The 19,673-nt window shown below is 40.4% G+C and overlaps 1 protein-coding gene across 1 annotated transcript; it reads right to left on the bottom strand.

The window, feature by feature from the left end:
- Positions 1-241: 241 nt before the first annotated feature.
- On the bottom strand, positions 242-15,458 carry LOC102299987 (voltage-dependent calcium channel gamma-1 subunit). The gene is made up of 4 exons (XM_005925470.3): positions 14,751-15,458; positions 4,764-4,838; positions 2,686-2,823; positions 242-2,271 (listed from the first exon to the last, which is right to left on the bottom strand). Exons 1-4 carry the CDS (start codon positions 14,989-14,991, stop codon positions 2,039-2,041), a joined length of 687 nt encoding a protein of 228 aa, XP_005925532.1. The 5' UTR covers positions 14,992-15,458; the 3' UTR covers positions 242-2,038.
- Positions 15,459-19,673: the final 4,215 nt, after the last annotated feature.

Below are 19,673 nucleotides of genomic sequence, written 5' to 3'. Positions count from 1 at the left end.
ACAGGTAACGAGTGGGGGACAGAAAAGCTTCTTACAGAAGACGTTACAGGTCTGTGAGAGCCAGAGATTTTCCTTGTTTGAGGTGACCAAATACTTATTTTCCACCCTAGATTTACGAATAAATTCTTTACAAATCCTACCATGTGGAATTCATGGATTTTTTTTTCACATTCTGTCTCTCACAGTTGAAGTGTACCTCTGGTGCAAATTACTGACCTCTGTCATCATTTTAAGTGGGGGAACTTGCACAATCGGTGGCTGACTAAATACTTTTTTGCCCCACTGTAAGTATTGGGACCACCACCCAAATTCTTTATATATCGAGTAAGATATTGCTGTTATATATAAATAATCAGCGATGTTCTTAAAATTGATGTTTGCAGTGTTTTAACTACTTTTTTCTGGGTCTCGACTAACAACAGAACATTTCTAACATATAAAGCACAGGCCAGAGGTTCAGCAGATATTATTGACAACAGTATGGATCAGAGCTGCTAGACCTAAGTCACCAGGGATCTTGAACAGTGACTCAAAAATCAATGACTTATGTCAACAAGGGAGTATCCGGGATGCGGTGTCTCTCTCACGATGATCAATGGCATAAATCGATTGTAGAAAGTTGGAGGAATGAAAAGGCTGCCGACCATTACAACTCATTAAAGCGTGTAAGCTCACTCTTCCTATCTGTTGTGGTGGGGTACAGATTTAGTTCAGTCTTTCTTAAAAGAAAAAAAGTCAGTCTTTCTTTTTCTGATTTATTTGTCGAATTTCAGTATAATAATGCATTTGAAAATGATCTTACTTTAATAAGGACTCGATTTACTGCAGTTGGACAGTACTGGTGTCAGATAAATCACAGATGACCAGATACATTATGAATGTATATGTAACTGCCCAGCAGTTTGGACTTCTTTACAGGCTAATGTGTCACAAACAACTAAATGTGATGTACAAATGAAAAAGAATCTGTCTACACAGGACGTAAAGAGCATTCCAGATGTTTTTTTAATGTGTTACTTCTTCCACATTTGTACAAAGCATACCATAATACTTTAGGCTGATTCATTCCTCAGTTATAGCCATCCACTTGTTGGATCCAATATCCAGTATTAAAAAATCAAACTGCTGATCTATTACATTTACACCTCATTAAAACCTGGCATTATATAGGCTCTTGACAGTGACCCCTGAAAACCCAGTCACACAGGCCTTGAGACCAGCTGGTGACGGCCTAGCAACCACTGGTGCCTGACTGATTGGTGAATTGTTGCTCGAGGTTTCTGGCTGTCACTGGGGTAAATTGGTCACACAGAACTATACAGTGTTGCACCAAAATCCTCCTTACAATTGCTTTGGTCAGTAAGACACTGCATTGGCTGCCTGTAGTTTGTGTGAAAGATGCTGACATGTCGGCACTAGCCAAATATATGCTAAGCAGAAAAACTTCAGACTTAATTTCCTTTAATGCAGTAACATTTCAGGAATGATTTACTGGTTGACATACAGACAAAAATGACAAAAAAAAAAAAGCCTGGGACTGTTTGAAGGAATCCAATCTTCAGATGTCACACAGCTTTTGCTAATCATTGTGTGTCCAATCATTTATTTATTGTCACAACGATATTTACTTCTTTCTGGTACTGTAACCTAAGTCATAGTTACTTGAAAATATGAATTTTAAGAAAAATAGGAGCTTTTAGAAATACAGAATAAAGATGAGTCTTGGCAAATCAGTCTCAGATCTCAGATATAACTTACCAACTTTTAAACAGTCCTTGGTCCCAATTGTTCTACAATGTGTTGATATTTTGTGTTAATATTTTGGTAAACACTGAATGAAACCAATGGATGTGATCATGAGAAATGATGCAGAAAATCTTTTAATGCTTTGGAAAATTGATCGCAATAATAACAGAAAGAGAAAACATCTCCTTTCAGAGTAAAGTTGGTTATAGTTACAGTTGTTTGTGTGTGTGTGAGAGTGTGTGTTTTTTTTCTTTGTTTTTTTTTAAAGATATAGCTGTTACATCACCTGTGGCTAATCTAAGGTGTCAGGCTCAGCGTCCATGCATGTCTCCCAGGGGTTACGTGGCATGTGAGGCATGGAGATGAGGAGTAGGGCGACTCCACTGAGGATGAGCAGCGTAAAGGAGGCACAGGCGCAGGTAAATGACCAGGAGTAGTAGTATTCAATCCAGATGGTCTCATCACTGGCGATCATGCGCTTCACAGACTGGCGCATTACTTCGACAGAGATGATGATGCAAAGGCCTGCATGCCAGAAAGAGAGAACTGGTTATAATCGGCTTCAGAAAAAGCAGATGCTTCATTTGCATTCATGCCATTTGTGTTGTCAAGACGGTTCAGTCAAACGCTGTCACAGTTTCTCGTTTATACTAGAAGATTGTCAGTTTTATTTTAAGTTTGGAACAGATCGGCGCTCACACCAATCATAGGTAATTTAACACTTAGATATTTGAAATTGTCACCTCAGAGAAACATCAACTCTATCGGCATTTGACACCTCTCTCTCTCTGTCTCTCTGTCTCTCACAAACATGAAACAATTTTATTAACTCTGCATAAGTAACATTTATCACCAGTGAAGAGGGTGTGCAACACAATGACAATGACACAGCTCATATTGAGCTGTAAATACAAGGCAAAATCATCTGTAATAGCTGACCTGCAAAGGCAAAAAACATCCCAGCAGGCCGGAGCAGATAGTCCCGCCCTTTCCCAAAGGAGAAGATTACACACAGGGTGCCCAGGATCATGAAGAACAGACTGAAGATGGCAATGGCTGCTGCTGAGATATTGTACTCTGCAGAAAGAGAAGAAAAAAAATTAGTAGAAATTAGTAAGAAGTAGATGAATGAAAAGGGGAAACGAAGAGAGGGAAAAATACAGTAAACACGGTCGTCTTTGAGAGCAGGGGAAGAAGAGAAAGTGGAGGTGATTAAAAACCGAGACAGTGGGTAGGAACAGAAGAGCAGGATTACAGTATCGTTTACATAATAATTGTTTCAGTACTGCGCTCAGCAGAGTTGTGTCACAGATAATTAGCCTTTAAATTAGCCCTACGTTTAAAACAACAGCCATTTATCCAAACTGGCAATAATGCCGCTTGCATGACAGATAAGATACTGAAGGCTTATAACAAGATGATTAGAACTTGTCGCTCTCTTCCCGCCCTCTTCCTTTTTGTCTGTTTTCCAGATAAAGATAATCTATTCTTTTCTTCTCTGTAACACTCCAGCTGTGACTCAAATGATCCTTGGAGCGTCCTATTCCATTTCAGCACCCCGGCTGGGGAATAACACCGAGTGTAAAACAACCTTACACTCCGTCTTTCCAGTGCAGGTTGTTTTTCAGGACTTTTGTCTGTCTGTGTGTATGAAGGTATGTGAATGCATCCCAGTGTTTGTGCATTTCAGACACAGTTACGTGTTTGTGCCTCACTGCTGAACAGGTGTTTTCAGACAGTCTGAATTTGATGTTGTTTCTTGTATTTTATTCTACGTAAAGTTTTCTGTTATAATTTATTTTTAGACTTTAAAAAAAAATCATATATATTGTTTATTGCATTTGGGTTTTTTTTGGTCTCAGTGTTGTAAGTGATGTTTCCAGCCATACTTGTATGAAACATATTATAAATGCCTTTATATGGAGTCATATAATAAAGCATGAATCTGTAGAAGGCAAACACGGCTTAATACACCATAAAAATCCACACATAAAGCAGTAACTATAGCCATAAATATTTTACATATATTTTTTCATGTATTTCTGCACATATTATTATCATATGAAAGTATATTTATCTTGTATTATTCTACTACAAGATAAAACTATGAATTCTTGTTTTTCCCATTCATCTATTTTTTAAAATATTCTTGATATTAGCAAATTTCATTAGTGTTTACAGGGTACTGTAAATGTCCTGCCCTGTCTTTACACTATATGGACAAAAGTACTTGGCAAGCTACAAATTACACCTACAGGAGCTGCTCAGCCATTCAAACCCCTGGTACGAAGCTCCTGGCAGACAGTTTTGCCAGTGTTAAGGCTGCAGGAGGTTTGTGACTCTGCAGTCTTTGAGTCAGCAAAGTAACGGTGACTTATACACACCATGGCAACCCTGGTTTGCCTATTTGTGGCTAAACACTTCCATATAACACAGCACTCAGTTGGTGATGGAAAATCTAGGAAGAGAGAAATTCAATGTGCTTTTTAGAGTGACCCATTTTTTAATAGATGTTTGTAAAGGCTGACTTCATGGCTAGATGCTTGATTTCATACACCTATGGAGATGGGACCTAAAGCACCTGAATTATAAAACTGAGAATATATAGTGTATACTGTGTAGTGCATTTATACATATACTGTACCTGTTGAGCGTACCTATAACGTTTATCTAAAGCAGTGTTCTCTAAACGTATATCTTTATGTCTGTGTGCAGTGTCTTTCTCTCTACCTGAAGTTAAAAGCATCAGCTTGTCATCATAAGAAGAGAGTCGCTTTTTCACTGAATCACATTTACTTTGAAAATACAAAAGGGATAAAAAGATCAAATCTGAGGCTGTAGAAGATTCATTTCTCATCTGATTTCTGAGCGAAATGGTGTGCACTGTATTTATGTTAAAGCTTTATCTTATTATATGGAAAATCAAAAGGCAAACCACAGCGTTCTGCCTGGTTTTTTTTCAGAGTTGGATGCTGTTGTAACACATGTAGCCTGTGTGGCTTTGAGGAAACACCCACCTTTCTGGGTCTTGACTTCAAAAACTTCAGCTTCCTCCCCCGACGTAAAGTGTTTGAAGTAGGAGCAGTTTTTTGCTGCAGAGTAAGAAAGGATGGGGAAAAGAGGTGAGAGAGAAAGAAAGAGGGAGATGAAACAGGAGGGTGAGACAATAGTACAGACTGAATCCTTGTAGTCTGTTAGAAAACCATATGAATTAATTACACACACACACACACACACGTCTGGTTTGCTATCCTCGTGGGGACATCCCATTGACATAATGCTTTCCCTAGCCCCTAACCCTAACCATCCAAAATGAATGCCTAACCCTGACCCTTACCCTAAACCTAACCATAACCTAATTGTAACCCTGACACTAAAACCACATTTTGAGAGTAAAAATTGCTTTCAACCCCGAGGGGACCTGGATTTTGGTCCCCACGGTGCAGAAACTCCCCACCAGTATAGTAAATGTCAGATTTTGGTCCCCACACACGCACACGCACACATACATATACAAAGCTATGACAAACTAAACAGGGATTGTGGTTTGTTGCATTTCTACTAACCTAAACCTAGTTTTTGTCCATGCTGTGCTTTAAACTACCTTATTTATCAGCTATTATTCTATCAATAGACTTTATGAAACTCATGCCTTGTGTATCTAGAACTAATTTCACACGCATGAAACACCTGATAATCATACTATACTGTAACTTGTAACTTTTTTGGAAGTTAATTATTGTTAATATAAATCTGTGTTTTGTGTTCATATACAATGTTCTTGATTTATTACTTCTAACGAGCAGTATTCTGGACTTAAATCTTTATGTCCCTTTACTGTGAAGGATGGCAATTTTCACAGTACAGTCTGTGGGATGCTCTAACGACTCCAGTCCACACCAGAGCTGCCGATTGATCACACTGACAAAGCTGAACAGCTTCCACCTACGTAGATCTGGTAGCAAGGTAACATTACTGACTGACATTTTACAGTTATGACTGATACACTACATTAAATGGTGCATAAGACTATTGTGAGCACACAGTACTGCAAAAACAGTCTTGTTAGTTTTATCATCTGGAAATTTTGTAGATTTGCATGAACAAATGTTTTTTTTGTAATACTGTTGTGACAATGAACATCTAAACATCTAAACTCTGTGTGTGGCTATATGTAAAGTGGCAGCCCACGAGGGAGGTTGAGAATGAAGATCCTGTGGGACTTCTATGCAGATGGATCCAGATACAAGCAGAGGAAGAAGGTCATAGTGACAGATGTAGCTATAACGAATCATAGCAACATCAGAAAAAAGGAAGATGTAAAGTCTGAGAAGTGCCAAGGGTGAGTGGTTCCATCAGATCCCACAAATGACATCTGAGATCTCTGTCCAGTAGAGCACAGTCCTAGGAACAGCAAAGATGCTGTGCAGGGCCCTTAAACTCTCATGCCTCTGGTAAAGGACCCGTGTTTGAAGGATTAAGATCGCCCACAGGGTGAGTTGAAAATCTGATATATATTGCTGTTAGGCTTTTAGGCATGTACATACTGTATAGTCAAGAAAACATACTAAAGCTCAAACTGAATAGGAATAAAAAGGAAATCGAAGGAACAGATGGGCTGGTCTACTGGCATTTTCTCACACAACCATTTCTATGATTTGCAGAGAATGTCCAAAAAAGAGAATATATCCAGTACCCTGGGTGAAAATGTCTCATCGATGCCAGAGGTCAAAGAAACTTGTTACAAACAAGGTATGCAGAAGAGCACTCTGACCACACAACACATTGAGCCATGACGCAAATAGACTACAGTAGACAATTTATATGGGCTCATCAAAACTGGAGAATAGAAGATTGGAAAAACTTTGTCTGGTCCGATGAGTCTCGGTTTCTCCCCCGAAATTCAAATGGTCAAGTCAGAATCTGACATAAACACCATGAAAGCATGGAGCCTTCCTGCCTTAGTTCAAAGTTTCAAACTGCTGCTGGTGGTGTACTGAAGTGGGGGAAAGAGAAAGAAAGTAAGAGCTGATACTTTAACTTGTGTTCTTACTGTCTTGGAGCAGCTGTGACCACATAATTTCCTTCCGGATTAATAAAGAATTCAGTTTCTGATTAATTTCTTGGCGCACCTTCGGTCCCTTAGTACCAACTTAGCAGTATTTAAACACCACAGCTCACCTGAGTATTCATGCTGACCATGCCCATATGGAAAAGATATATATATATAAATCTTATAAAGTTTGTATCTGTCTTGTGTGAAACTTGTATGAAAAGCATACAAGAGTGAAAACAGATATAAGATCCCTTGAAAAATTATATAAATGAAACTTGTATGTTTTGGATACTTACTAAAAAAATATATGAAAGTAATGAGAAAGTGGCCCCTTTCATGAGTAAATCATATAAGCCTTATATAATTCATTATATGAAGTAGGCCACATCTGATGCAAGTCTTTTATAAGTTTTTTCTTTTCCATATGGGTGTCCACCCATTTATGACCACAGTGTACCCACCTTTTAATGGCTGCTTACAGGAGGATATTGAATCATGGCACAAAACTCAGATCATCTCAAACCGATTTCCTGAACATGACAATGACTCCACAGTCACCAGATTTCAGTCCAATTGTGCATCTTTGGGATGTGGTAGAACAGGAGATTTGGATCATGGATGTGCTGCAGACAAATCTGCAACAACTGTGTGATGCAATAATGTCAATACAGACAAAATCTCTGAGGAATGTTTCCAGGACCTTATTGAATCTGTGGCATGAAGAATTAAGGCAGCAATGAAGTCAAAACGAGGTCCAACCTAGTACCAGCTAGGCATACCTTATAAGGTGGCTGGTGAATTTATGTAAATTAAATAAAAAGAAAGTTGTCCCAAGTTTGCTTCTTTCTTTTACAGGTAAGCTAATTTAGACTGTAAAATGCTAGCATTCTGCAAATTAATGCTAAGTGCTTGATTAAGGACATACGAAAACAATTCAAAAACAAACAAACAAACTTAATGTATAAATAAGAAACGGCCCTCCATGTCGTTTGATGGTGACCACTACAAAAAGGTCGGCGTCAAATATTCTCTGCTGCACGGTTCTGTGGCGTCCTTAATACTCACAACACTTAAAAAATCAACAATGATAATGGCTGAAGTTCCTCTTTGGCTTTATGATCTCAGTATGCTCAACACCCCCTCCAAGTCATAGCAGTGTTCTGTGGCGTGCCATCATCTTAGAATAAAGTTTATACTTAAATCCTTCACTGTCTCCCCTGTTGGCTGTATTCTTCTGAAATGAGTTCACACCGATTTCTACAAGGGAATGATGCATCTCTGCACTTTGCTTGCCCAAACTCTGCTCCTTTGACCACAATCTTCAAAATAACCTCATAGCTGTAGAAAAATGATTCCTGGGTGCAGTCATTTCCCACACATTTATCTATTTGTTGCCTCTGAAGGCAGCTTGGCTGAGAGCGAGAGGTGGAGTGGACCTTAAAGGCCAAGCGAGTGTCCCTTCGTTCCCTTCTCGCTGAGATTAAACCCATAAAGCAGACAGGTGCTTTCTCTGTCTACACAGAGATGGACAATGTTTGTGTGCCGGTGTCTGCCTATATGTCTGCGTGTGTGTGTGCATGTACTACGTGTGTGTACCAGGCAACAGTGGGGCTGTTTGTTACTCGGGATGAGAAAGAATCACTAAAGAGGTAACCTAGCAACAGGCTGCTGCAGGTCTTGGCTAGCCTGAATGCTATTTGCACATGTAAAAGCATATTAAGGGGACTGTGCTTGTATGTGTGAGCGTGTGCATGGGTGTGTGTGTGTGAGGCTGGAGGTGGGGCCGAGGTCAAAGTGCAGCACAGACATTATACAGATATTATTAAAACAATATATTATATAATACACAATAAATTCTTTTTATCGGTCATCTCTCATTAAGCGTTTTTATCTCTGAGGCTAATCTAATCTGACTTAATATGTGTTTGTGTGGCTGTGAGATTTTCTCCTGTCTCTCTGAAGACCATCATCTGCCTTCCACACAAAGATAAGACAAATAAAAGACCCTTAGAATTATGCAAAGAAGCGCCAAAAGACAAAACCGCTCTTTAATTGTTTTATCCTGATTGAGAGTTTCAATGTTGAAAGTAATAAAAAAGGATTGTTGCTAGTCCTCTGAAGCTTCCCCGTCTGTTTGCGGTTTATGTGGATAACAGTGATTTATCCCCTGAAATTTGCTGCACTTTTAAGTAAGTCTTTGATTTCAGTCTGTTTTCTTCTATTAGCTGCTCGTTAAAAAAACAAAGTTGAATATTGTCCAACTGCTGCCCCCTAAGCACCAGACATTCGTAGACATTTTTATAGCCTGTGTTGTGTTTTCAGGCTGTTGCAGACTTGAATTCAGACAGATACTTCCAATAATTAAGTGTTGCTTAGAGATCTAAAACATCTCATCATACAAACACAGCGAGTCAGGTTGAACCCGGTTCAAAAGCAAAGTTCAGTAGATGCTTGATCACACCTAGCTGTCTACATTCATCTAATGCATTAAACTGATATTTTGTTTATTGTGAAATGGTCATAATGACACAGCCACTCCATTTCAACATAATAAATAGACTTGAGAACGCTGGATACTTTCTCTGCTTTGGGCCAGATTCTGCAAACCCTATAGACTGTAAAGTATATAGTCACAATGCTGCTTTTACATGAGCAAGACAGCTTGGAGAAATAGCTTAACAATCTAGATGGAACACAAATGGTGACAATACAAAGTCATTAAAGAGCAATGTATTGTTTTTCCCTCCAGTGTGGGCAGGATTTAACAGTGCTCAGTCTCCATTCTAACAAGCTGATGACCTCTGTGGAAAGCATGGAAATAATAGAGCCTCATTGTTAATGTTGCAGCATGGAGCTGTAGCTACGCACAATGTTACGACACTTTCAATTAAAATTTAATCTAATTCCAGTAACCCTTGGGGAGTGAAAGTTTATGAAACACACTGTAGCACACAACTATAAGTGCGATTTTATGTATTTTAAAAATAATACACAGATGTATGTGAAATAAATCTGGAAAAATACAGGTTGATGGTTAACAAACTAAGTCATCATTATGACTTGTATACCTAGTACCTAACAGATATTTCACATTATGATCTTCCAACTGCATTTTTTATATTGTAAAAGCTTTAACAGAACTTGTTTGTAGCTTCAAAGTTAAATCAGAGCCTCAGATTTTTTGTTGTTGTTGCAAAAGTAGCATGCCAGTCTCCACATAATCATTTTTGTTACATTATGTGATTTGCTGATTCATTGAACGAAAAAAAAAAGATCATACCACATAACTAGAAAAACTCAAAGTGTTAGAAGATGAAAAGTCCAGAGAATAAATCTCTCTTTTCCTCATTGCTTAAAACAGACAGAAGACAGGGCGGGCAGCTCAACACATTTTCTATCCGAGGTGTCAAAAGCCGCCGGCATCGTGGAGATATGCATACGTGATTCATCAAAACAATTTAACCGCACTGCTGCTTTGTGCGTGCCAAAAAATTGTAACTTCTGTTGCCAAGTTACGGTTACCCTGTTGTTAGTATGATTGCAATCCAGCACAAACATTAACATTTTGAATTTTAGCAAAAGCACGCTGTCCACAAATAGTTAAAAAAAAAAAACCCAAATCAAGCACGGTGGTTAATCTAAACAGTGAGCATTCACAGAAAAAGAGAACATCTGGGTGCGTATCATCAACCTTGCAGTCAGGGTAATGTGGAGATTTAGTTCCAGGGGAGAGTGATTAGGACGAGCTATCGCCTGTCATTTTAGTTTCACCTCTTTCCATTAAACTCTGCTGCTGCCACCTTCTATCTTTGATGTTCAGCTTCCAATTTACCCATTCCTTACTCTTCATCCTCCTCGCTCTACCTGTCACTATGCCCGTTTCTTTCTTCCACCTTAGCTTCCTTTCAGTCTTCCCCCAGTTAAGCATTCCTGTGGTTTTTGCACTACGGTTAAACAGAATTGCTTCTATGTTTTTAAACATAATAACCTAGAAGATTGTACAGAATTTGCTGCAGGATTGTCAAAGAAAACATAATATTTGGTAATTAGGAAACTGTTCTGGTTTTCTAGCTTAACAGAGCAACCGGGTAGTTCTGGGTCAATGTGAATGGGATGCATCATGGTGGTATTTGAATGGCTATTCCACCTGAGCACTGGTATCTGGGACAAAACAGCACAGGAGAGTCCTCACTACCCTCATGTCTCCTGTGTGTGTCCTGACCTTTATTATGAAATTCAAAACAGTAAAGTTTCTTAGTCCTCTGCTCATCCTGCAAGCAACACCAGTAATTTCTCTGTAATTTCTTTTTATATATTTCTAATTTACATATCGTGGAATGATTCATCTGAAATTTTGAAGCTGTGAGTTGTTTTCTGAATACCAAATTCCAGCGACACACCTCCGCAGTTTTGGGCTCTGCGCTCAGAGCGTGGTTGGAAAGAAAGAGAAAAGGGTGGCTCAAGGGGATGTTGGTGCTACTGTGTCTATGAATCGAGGGCATTTGAAAGGCACTGTGTCAGAGGCAAGCTTTTATACTTGAAGGTGTTTTTTGGAGCTCCAAAAAAACACCATGATGGTTGACCTCTTGGAAGCACTAAAACATCATTGATAATGAACTCTTCTCCCTCGCTTCTCTGAGCACATATGTGAAGGAACACATACGTGCGCACAAAAGCACCATTTGTGCTCTTGATTTCCCAGCCGAGCTGCATGATGCGATCCATAAAGGGTTTGTTTGGTTTTTACAGCACTCAAGCTGTCATGCGTCATTTGTGGGAAGCTAATTTCAAAAGTCATTTGGGTTCACTGCTTTGCTGCCGCTGTTACGCAACCCCTTTCGCAAAAGCTGTGTAATTGTGTCTATATGAAAAAAGGGGTTTGTGTACGCTCCTCATGACGACTGACTCCCCCTCTCTTTGGGGAAAATGCAAATCTGTGTTATTAAGTCCAATAACTGCTGCTTGCTTGGGTATACTCTTCATCAAGGATGTAATCTGTTATAGTGCACTCATGAGCAACCTGTTTTTTTTCTTCTTTTTATGCTTGACACATTAAATTTAGAAGCAGATAAGGTAACACAGGTGTTAGCCAGTCAGCCCCTCTGCTTGCTTTTGCTTGCCTTCAGAATCTGGCATGCTTGTACATATTCCACATATTTTGGTGTCATATTTGTCGCCTGGACTAATAAATCCAAAACTATCAAAGTAATTAATTAGAACTGCATGGCCAGCCACACTAATTGGTTTTTAGCTGTTGTCTGCAATCAATTAGAACAGTCAAATTTACTTTTCAAGGCAGACCTAGTTGCACGGTTTTGTTGCCTGGCTTTTTAAATTCAAACAAAAGCCCCCTTATGTTAAAAAAAAAAAAAAAAAAAAAAAAAAGACACTCGAGTATTTTAGGCACATACAATGTGCGCTCTACCTAAACCCTCACCGCTCAGCCTCATAGCACTCCATCAAGAAACAAGAAGACCTCTGAAGGCAGAGAACGGCTGTTTCTTCCGCAGTCCTCTCTCGCCTCATGTCAAACTGCGCAGACCTGGCAGACTGATCTGGTGGATGGAAGTGGAGAAAAGCATCTCAGAGGATGCGTTTTGACACCTTTTCCTGGGCACTGGAGCGGGTCAGTCAGCCTGGTAAGGATGTTCAGTGACACAAAGCACAAAATAGGCTGACCAATCAGCGTCTTGCCCTGCGTCGTCTTTGGATTACAGTGCATAAAAGGAAGCTAGAACTAGAGAAGCACCGCCATGCCTACAGAGAGCAGCAGGGTCACAAATGAGAAGAGATGGGCTTGTGTAACCAAAACTATTCAGCCTGGCGTGGGAGTAAAATGCTAGGGCAACCACACACCAAAATCTCTTAATCTTTTCAGTTGATATAAGAGTGACTCATTTTCTCTCATTACCCAGATGTGAAAGCGTCATGGTGGTTGTGGGAATGTAGCCAAGGGGTGTCTGACAAAACAGCTGGTATATTTTTTTTGTTTCTCACTGCAGACCCGGAGAAATGGAAACAAACTTAAGGCTAAGCTGAACTCTTGGTGTGGCGCCAGAGAAGCACTTGAGATTTCGCACAAATATTCCGACACTGTTTTAGTGCTTCTGTCAGGCTGTGATGGTTGTGACTGGATCATTTGTCATACTACATGCTGCCCTTCATGCATTCCACAGGTGACTGACTTGTCCACGAGGAAAACAAATCCCTAGCAAAGGTCTTAATAAACAAAAATGTATCTGTGACTATTTTTGCAAGGTGTTCAGATTTTTATGACAGGTAGCTGTCACACTTCTTTTCCACCTGCCTTTTGCCTCCACCTCAATTTGCATGAGATACATGCAGTAAAATAAGGTGCAGCATCATCTTTCCTCTCTCTCCTCCATCTTCAGACTCTCTAAAAGAGCACCCAGTCTCGCTCTCTCCACATAGGCATTCCTGCCTTTACACGCCCAAGCAATCGTCTGTTTCTTTCCCCCCCAAGTCTTCTTCATTCCTCCTGAGTCTCCCAGGTGTACTCTAACTCATGAGCTGGAGCGGGAAGCCACACTTCATTAAGGCCTGCGCTGATCCTGAGGTGCTGAAGCCGGAGGCAAAGTCAATGACAGAGTCAGAGCGAAATCTTTCAGTTAAGCTGCAAGGCACGCACACACAGCCAGAGGCCAGGGAGAGACACTCTTTACCCCCAGGGCTGGCTCTGTTCAGAGAGTTTCTAATTAAAGACTTTTTTTTTTTTGGTGGAAAAAGAGTCTTAAATAAAAGCTTGACTTGTGTTTTTGACTTATTTTCAGAGTTACAGTATGAAATGTTACGCAAGTATCCAAAAGGACTTCTAAAATGACTGAAAATTACCTGACTTTTTGACAGATTTTGCACCATCTTTGGCTCTCTTGTACTTTTGCTTTCTTTTTTTTAACAGCTTGCAATTAATGGAGTTCTTTCCACAGCTGAGTGAATTTAAGCATCCTTCAAAACGCTGTTTATCAGCGGCATCAGAAAAAAATCCTTAAAAATGGCTCTCTAGACAGTTATGTCTATTTTGATCAAAGCCAGTTGCAAATCTGTTTTGACACTATGAGTCAGACAAGACAAAAGAGGTATCAGTTAAAAAGCATCCGAGCTTTCATTTTAATATAGAAAGAGTCAGACGGTATTTTGACAAATGATGTAAGACTATGCTGTTTTCTGAGAAACAGCAGGGAAATTAGAGGATAAGGCTGTGAGGTAAACTGACTTTTATTTCTCTTTGTACTCTGAAGGTTGAAGAGCCCGAACGGAACAAAATCAACAAAGTCGTGTTAACTGTGAAGTACGGCAAAAAAATAAAATAAAAACTCGCACTTCCGTTGCGAACTTGACTTCAGCCGTTGGAATGTGCTTAATTGGCAGTCTGTTCAGTGACTTCCTCTGAGGAAGATAATAATGGTTCGCTGGGAAGCTGGTCATAGAGCTGTTAAACATTCAGTCCAAGCACATGTCCGTGTGTGTGTGTGTGTGTGAGTTTGTGTGAATGCATGCACACATGCCAGCACGTGCCAACATATGTGCTGGCATGTGGCATTGTATGCGTGTGAAAGGAGAAAATAGAGAAAGGGACAGCTGCACAGATGGAAAAAAAAAAAAGCTGACCAGCACTGCTGCAGGCTCACACTGACACTTGAGCCTCACACGTTTAGAGAATGGGTTTGTTTCCAGTTCCTCCTAAAAATAATTTTAGGAGGAATGAATTTTTTTCTTGGTATTTTATCTATTCAATTATATGGTTTTATAAAGCTCTAATTATTATTCACCAATTCCAATCCACATGTCACAAAGTTTTCATCTTCTCACTATAACTCCTGGAAACTCAAGCCAGGAAAGCTTTCCATCAGCTACCACACAACAAATCCACAAATCAGATTAAATTAAAGATAAATAAGACATGAAGATCACCTTGACCTCAACGTACCTCCAGGTAAGCTGATTGGCCCGCAGCCTTTGCCCTGAGGGTCCTCTTCCACGATGAAGATGCTCTTCTTGCAGAGCCTCCAGAGGCCAAAGTGGGCCGCCTCGCAGGTGGCGTTGAGCTTCTCCACCCGGGGGCTGAGCACAGCCCAGTGGTCAGTCACCACCGCCGCCAGCATTGCTGACATGCCGACGACGATCACCACGGATGTGATTTTGACCTTGGTCGCCTGCTCCTCGAACATGCTTGTGGTCTTTTCCGAGCCAATGACGCAGGTTTGCACGTCCCTGCGAGTGTGCGAGTCAGTCAAGGTTGTCTTTGTGCTGTTTTTCTTCAGGTCCTTGGTGTCAGATGTTGACTCTGGAGGTTCCCACGTCCGGACTAAAGCTTCACTTCACTGCTGGTGTCCTCTCCTTCTCTCCAAGGCTCTTTCTTTCTCATTCTCTGCTTTCTGCCTGGTGGTTGGTAAAAAGGGGCCAGATAACAGTGCCCTAGTTTCTACCTCGCTCCTCTCTTCCTCTCCCTCCCTTGTCGCCTTTAGTGAGCTGAGGCCATTCAAATATAAGTAGACGATGTACCTGATAGAGCTGACACCTGTACACTAAACACTACCCACCAAGTGGGTTAAGATCAGATGCTTTCAGTTTAAGTTTTGCTACAGTCTGTTGATCATCTGTACTTTTGCAGTTTGACTGCAACATCAAAGATGATACAGTAAAAAATCTCCAGCAAATGTTGACAGTGCTTTTCAATATTTCACTGATATGCCAAATACAGATCAATCCATCATTTATCCAGAACATTCACTCTCCCATCTCTCTGTCATATTCTTATTCAGTCCAATCCATTTCCAGCTCAATTGTCTCAGGCTCTCTGTGCCAGGGGACTCCCGAGGCAAAGATGTCCTCTATTAGTTGTCTTCTGAATAAGCTGATCTACTTATTTAGCCAATCAGAAGTCAAGGTTTGACCCAAGGGTCCCACCTGATGCCAGCAGCTGATCCAGATACAGAAAAACACAAAAGAAGCCTCTAAAATTTGGGGTTTATTCGACTGACAGAAGAGTGTTATTTAACACGTGTGTGTGTGTGTGTGTGTGTGTGTGTGTGTGTGTGTGTGTGTGTGTGTGTGTGTGTGTGTGTGTAAAGACTGAAATCCTACAGGTGTCTTTGGAAAGCTGCATACAGAAGTGCTTTCATCATACCCCAAATCTGATTTTATACAAAATGCTTTTAGAGGTGTAACCAAAAAACAAAATATGACACTGTTTGAAGATGGGGGGAAAATCTGGTAAAGCCTGATGCACTTCAAAGGCACAATCAACCATTTTCCTATGAAAGGCTTGAATAAATGGACATGCTTTTAATAAACCACTGTGACCCACATTAGACAGGACTCTGGCCCATTTTCTGTCCTGCAACACTCACACAGCTCTGCGCTATTAAACCACTGAAAGGCAAAACATTAAACCAAGAGCACACAAAAAAGAAAAAGTCAGGGGAAAGTCGCTTGAGAGGATGAAGGATATAATGCTGGCACACCAGTCTGATATCTCATCTTCTTAGAAATGAACTTAATGTGTGAGGATCAGAGTGTTTTGTAGCCATCAGTAACTAACTCAACCTAGAAATTGATCATAAAAGATAAATCATCTCCTATTTGCCTTAAATAAAGAACACCCACTGTGGGGGGCGAGAGGAGATGAAAAACAGTTGTGTTCATTATCGCATCTCACCTGCAGCGAAAACTGCTTTTTCTCCCAAAGGGCCAGTCGCTTGTCAAGTCTGTGAGAGCAGCCACTTGTCTCTAACTGTGTAATAATAGTGTCTTTTGGTGCTTCCTGTCTTGCAGCGTGGCCCTCTGACCTGCTTCATTTGCTCGCGATCCCCCGGTGACTGTGGAGAGACCAAACACCTCACAGCGGCGCAGTCTCTAAGCAACAGCCGTGTCATACTGGAGGGATCACCCCATGCCAGTCGACCGGCGGGGAGAGACACTGAAAAGAGATGACAGCATCTGGCAAGAAGGCAGCTCTGACTCACTTGTGAGTGCCACTCGATGAATTGTTATCAGCATTACCGGGAGTATCACATGTGAGCCGTCAGTGCTGGAAATGTGCAATGACAGTAACGAAACGTACAAAAGCACCTCTCCTGAAATCAGGACTGCCACGTCTGAGCTCAGCAGTGATTAACTTCAATTATGGCAGCCAGCTTCCTTGTTAGAGTTTTTATTCCGGGATGAAAAACAACCTTAATTGGTGGCTAATTTTACCCATACCAGACTAGATTGCACAGCCTTCAGAGGGACCCAACTGTATTCATTTCCTAATGACAGGCAACATTACTCAAGCTAAATTAGATTACCCATGCCCCAAGGCCATTTCTATGAAGGTCATGTTAATATTCTTCTATAAAACGATGGGATTGGATACAACACACGTTCGCCTCGGTGGCACCACCCTCACGTTTTTGTCTTGTTCTAGCAAAAGCTTTGACCATCGATTTATGGGGCAAGGTTTAGCTAAGGGGATTTGGGATGGTGAATTGTGAGTTAATTGTGAGCATGGGTTGAAGAAAAATGAAATTAGACTGAAATTACAAAGGGTTGGTTTAGCTGCTGTACAGCAACATCAGATATTAACATCTGAAGATAACTCCCCTAATTAGATTAAAATGAACCAACACCAGTGTGATTACACCTATAAATGAGTAATGCAGTTTTCATTTTGGATGCGAAGCTAAATGTGGAGTATCTCACTGTGTATCCACCAGCACACATGATGCAGATATTCCATATATGGTGTATTGTGCAGTAATAGCAGCTACAACACATTTGACAAAATACATAGCCTTTTGGAAATGAGGAAGAAAATATGGGCAGCTTTATTTAGCATCACCAATTCCTCTCCTTTGCTCACAGACTGAATCAGCCGGGTGACTCTTGATATATATATTCTTAAAAATTGCTTCATTTGTCCAGGTGGTATCGCTGTGAGTGAGAGTGCAGCAGCTTTTCAACATTTTGATCTATAGATCTCTGCCATCAGTGTGATTCCTGCTGATTTATTTCTTTGTCAAACAATGTGGATCCTCCAAGGCTGAAGTGGCTCATAGTTTATTCAAGATGACAGTGATTCAGTCTCATGCAGCTGAATAGAAGAGGCATTTAGGACTCTGAGAAGGTCAGACAAACATCTGAATGAACCATTGAACTTTCATTGAAAAACAAGCTGCATGAAGAGGATTGCACGTGGCTGTAAATAGCTGATAAATTTGCTTTACTTGCCAGCATAGCAATGATGCAGTTGTCCCTTAACAATCTGGTAATGTTTTCATTTTGTTTGCTGCTGTTTCACCCCCCCCCCCCTTTTTTTTTTTTGCTAAACTGTGAATGCTTATTATCACAAAATCAACAGGTTCAACGTCAGAATGACTAATCAACGAGAAGGAAGAGAAGGCAGTGTAACTGCAGCAAGCAGTGCAATCAAAGCTGTCTGCTAACATGTCGCAAGTCTCTGATGCAAATTCTAAAAATCAGATCATCAGCGGCCACATGACAAATAAGCAAGGATCGTGCTTGTTAAGTAAACTCATGGAGACTAAATCTCTGTGTAAACTTCTTAAATGGGAACACAGATAGGTGGCACTCAAAGAAACCTCAACAGAAATCTCTGACAGAAGATTGTCCCTATAAGACTACTTTAAAAAGGTATGAAATTAACTTGCAAATAGTAGATGACCAACTCTACCTCCTGAACTATAGTACCTAAAATGCACTTGATTAACTGATCCTCAGCTTTTATAGAGAGAACCACTATAAAAGCTGAAGTTTTGACAGTTTGCTGCTCTGAAGCATTCAGGTGTGCATTAACACAATGCTACAATCTTCCCAGGAGTGGATGTCTCAGCAAATTTGCCCCAAGGTCAGACCATGCAATGTTCAGAAAAACTGCAACAAACCCAAGAGCTTTATCTCAGACTCTTCAGGCCGGCGTTAACACCTTGAATGTTAAAGTTCATGACAATCAAGTCAGTAAAAAAAGTCAGTTTGGGAGGGTTGCAGGAGAATGCCTCTTCTTCTTTAACTTTGCAAACCACAAAATCACGAGGCCAAAAGTGGAGAAGCACAGTGCCATGTTTCATGAAAATCAAACACAGCATATCAGCACAAACACATCATAACTGTCAGGCACGCTGGTGGAGGGATGATGATTTGGGCTTGTTTTACAGCCACAGGACCGGGGCACCTTGAGTTGACTATGATCTCCTCTGCATACCAAACTATGCTAGAGTCAGCTGTGAGGCCAGCTGTCCAACAGCTAAATCTTGGCTGAAACTTGGCCAGGTAACAGGACAATGACGACAAGCACCGCAGAAAAGGAAAAAAAATTGCAAGGCCCAGTCAAAGTCAGGACCTCAACGTGAGTGAAATGATGGCGGGACAGAGAGAGCTGTGCATATGCAAATGCCCCAAACCTCAATGAACTGATGCAACACAAGATAAGTGGGTCAAAACTCCTCCACAGTGATGTGAGGGGCTGATAAAAATCATGATTATGCCAGATTACTAGGCAGCAGTTCATAATAATAACACACTGTTGAGGAATGGTTAAGCATTACTTAATACTTAATTCATTATTTTAAAGTATAAACTAGTACTTTACTAATGATTAATAGTGTGTAGTTATTATAAAGTGTAACCAGTTGTAGCTTCTACAAGCTATAAACTCATTGGATGTGCTTAATTTTTCATGGGACTACATAAATACATGTAAACTTTCTTTTAGGTTGATTGTGATTTATAACTTCGCCGCCAACCTGTTAAAGATGATATGATGATATGATACCAACAGTACCACTAGCATGTTAGTAATGCCACTATGAACACGATAGTGTGCACTTAAAAATCACAGCTGAACACAAAG

The sequence above is a fragment of the Haplochromis burtoni genome, unplaced genomic scaffold, assembly GCF_018398535.1.
Source record: "Haplochromis burtoni strain Fernald_Lab_line unplaced genomic scaffold, NCSU_Asbu1 Contig_81, whole genome shotgun sequence".
In the NCBI taxonomy this organism is placed as follows: domain Eukaryota; kingdom Metazoa; phylum Chordata; class Actinopteri; order Cichliformes; family Cichlidae; genus Haplochromis; species Haplochromis burtoni.
Note: the sequence above shows the minus strand (reverse complement) of the source record. Positions and strands in the feature narration are given on the sequence as shown.

What these genes read in the sequence shown, in the direction of transcription:
- LOC102299987 (XM_005925470.3), bottom strand. Translation starts at nt 14,991, where the DNA reads ATGTTCGAGGAGCAGGCGACCAAGGTCAAAATCACATCCGTGGTGATC. An exon ending in TGAAGTCAAGACCCAGAAAG is followed by an intron (nt 2,824 to 4,763) that starts GTGGGTGTTTCC and finishes CTCTTTCTGCAG; the next exon opens with AGTACAATATCTCAGCAGCA. An exon ending in GATGTTTTTTGCCTTTGCAG is followed by an intron (nt 2,272 to 2,685) that starts GTCAGCTATTAC and finishes TCTGGCATGCAG; the next exon opens with GCCTTTGCATCATCATCTCT.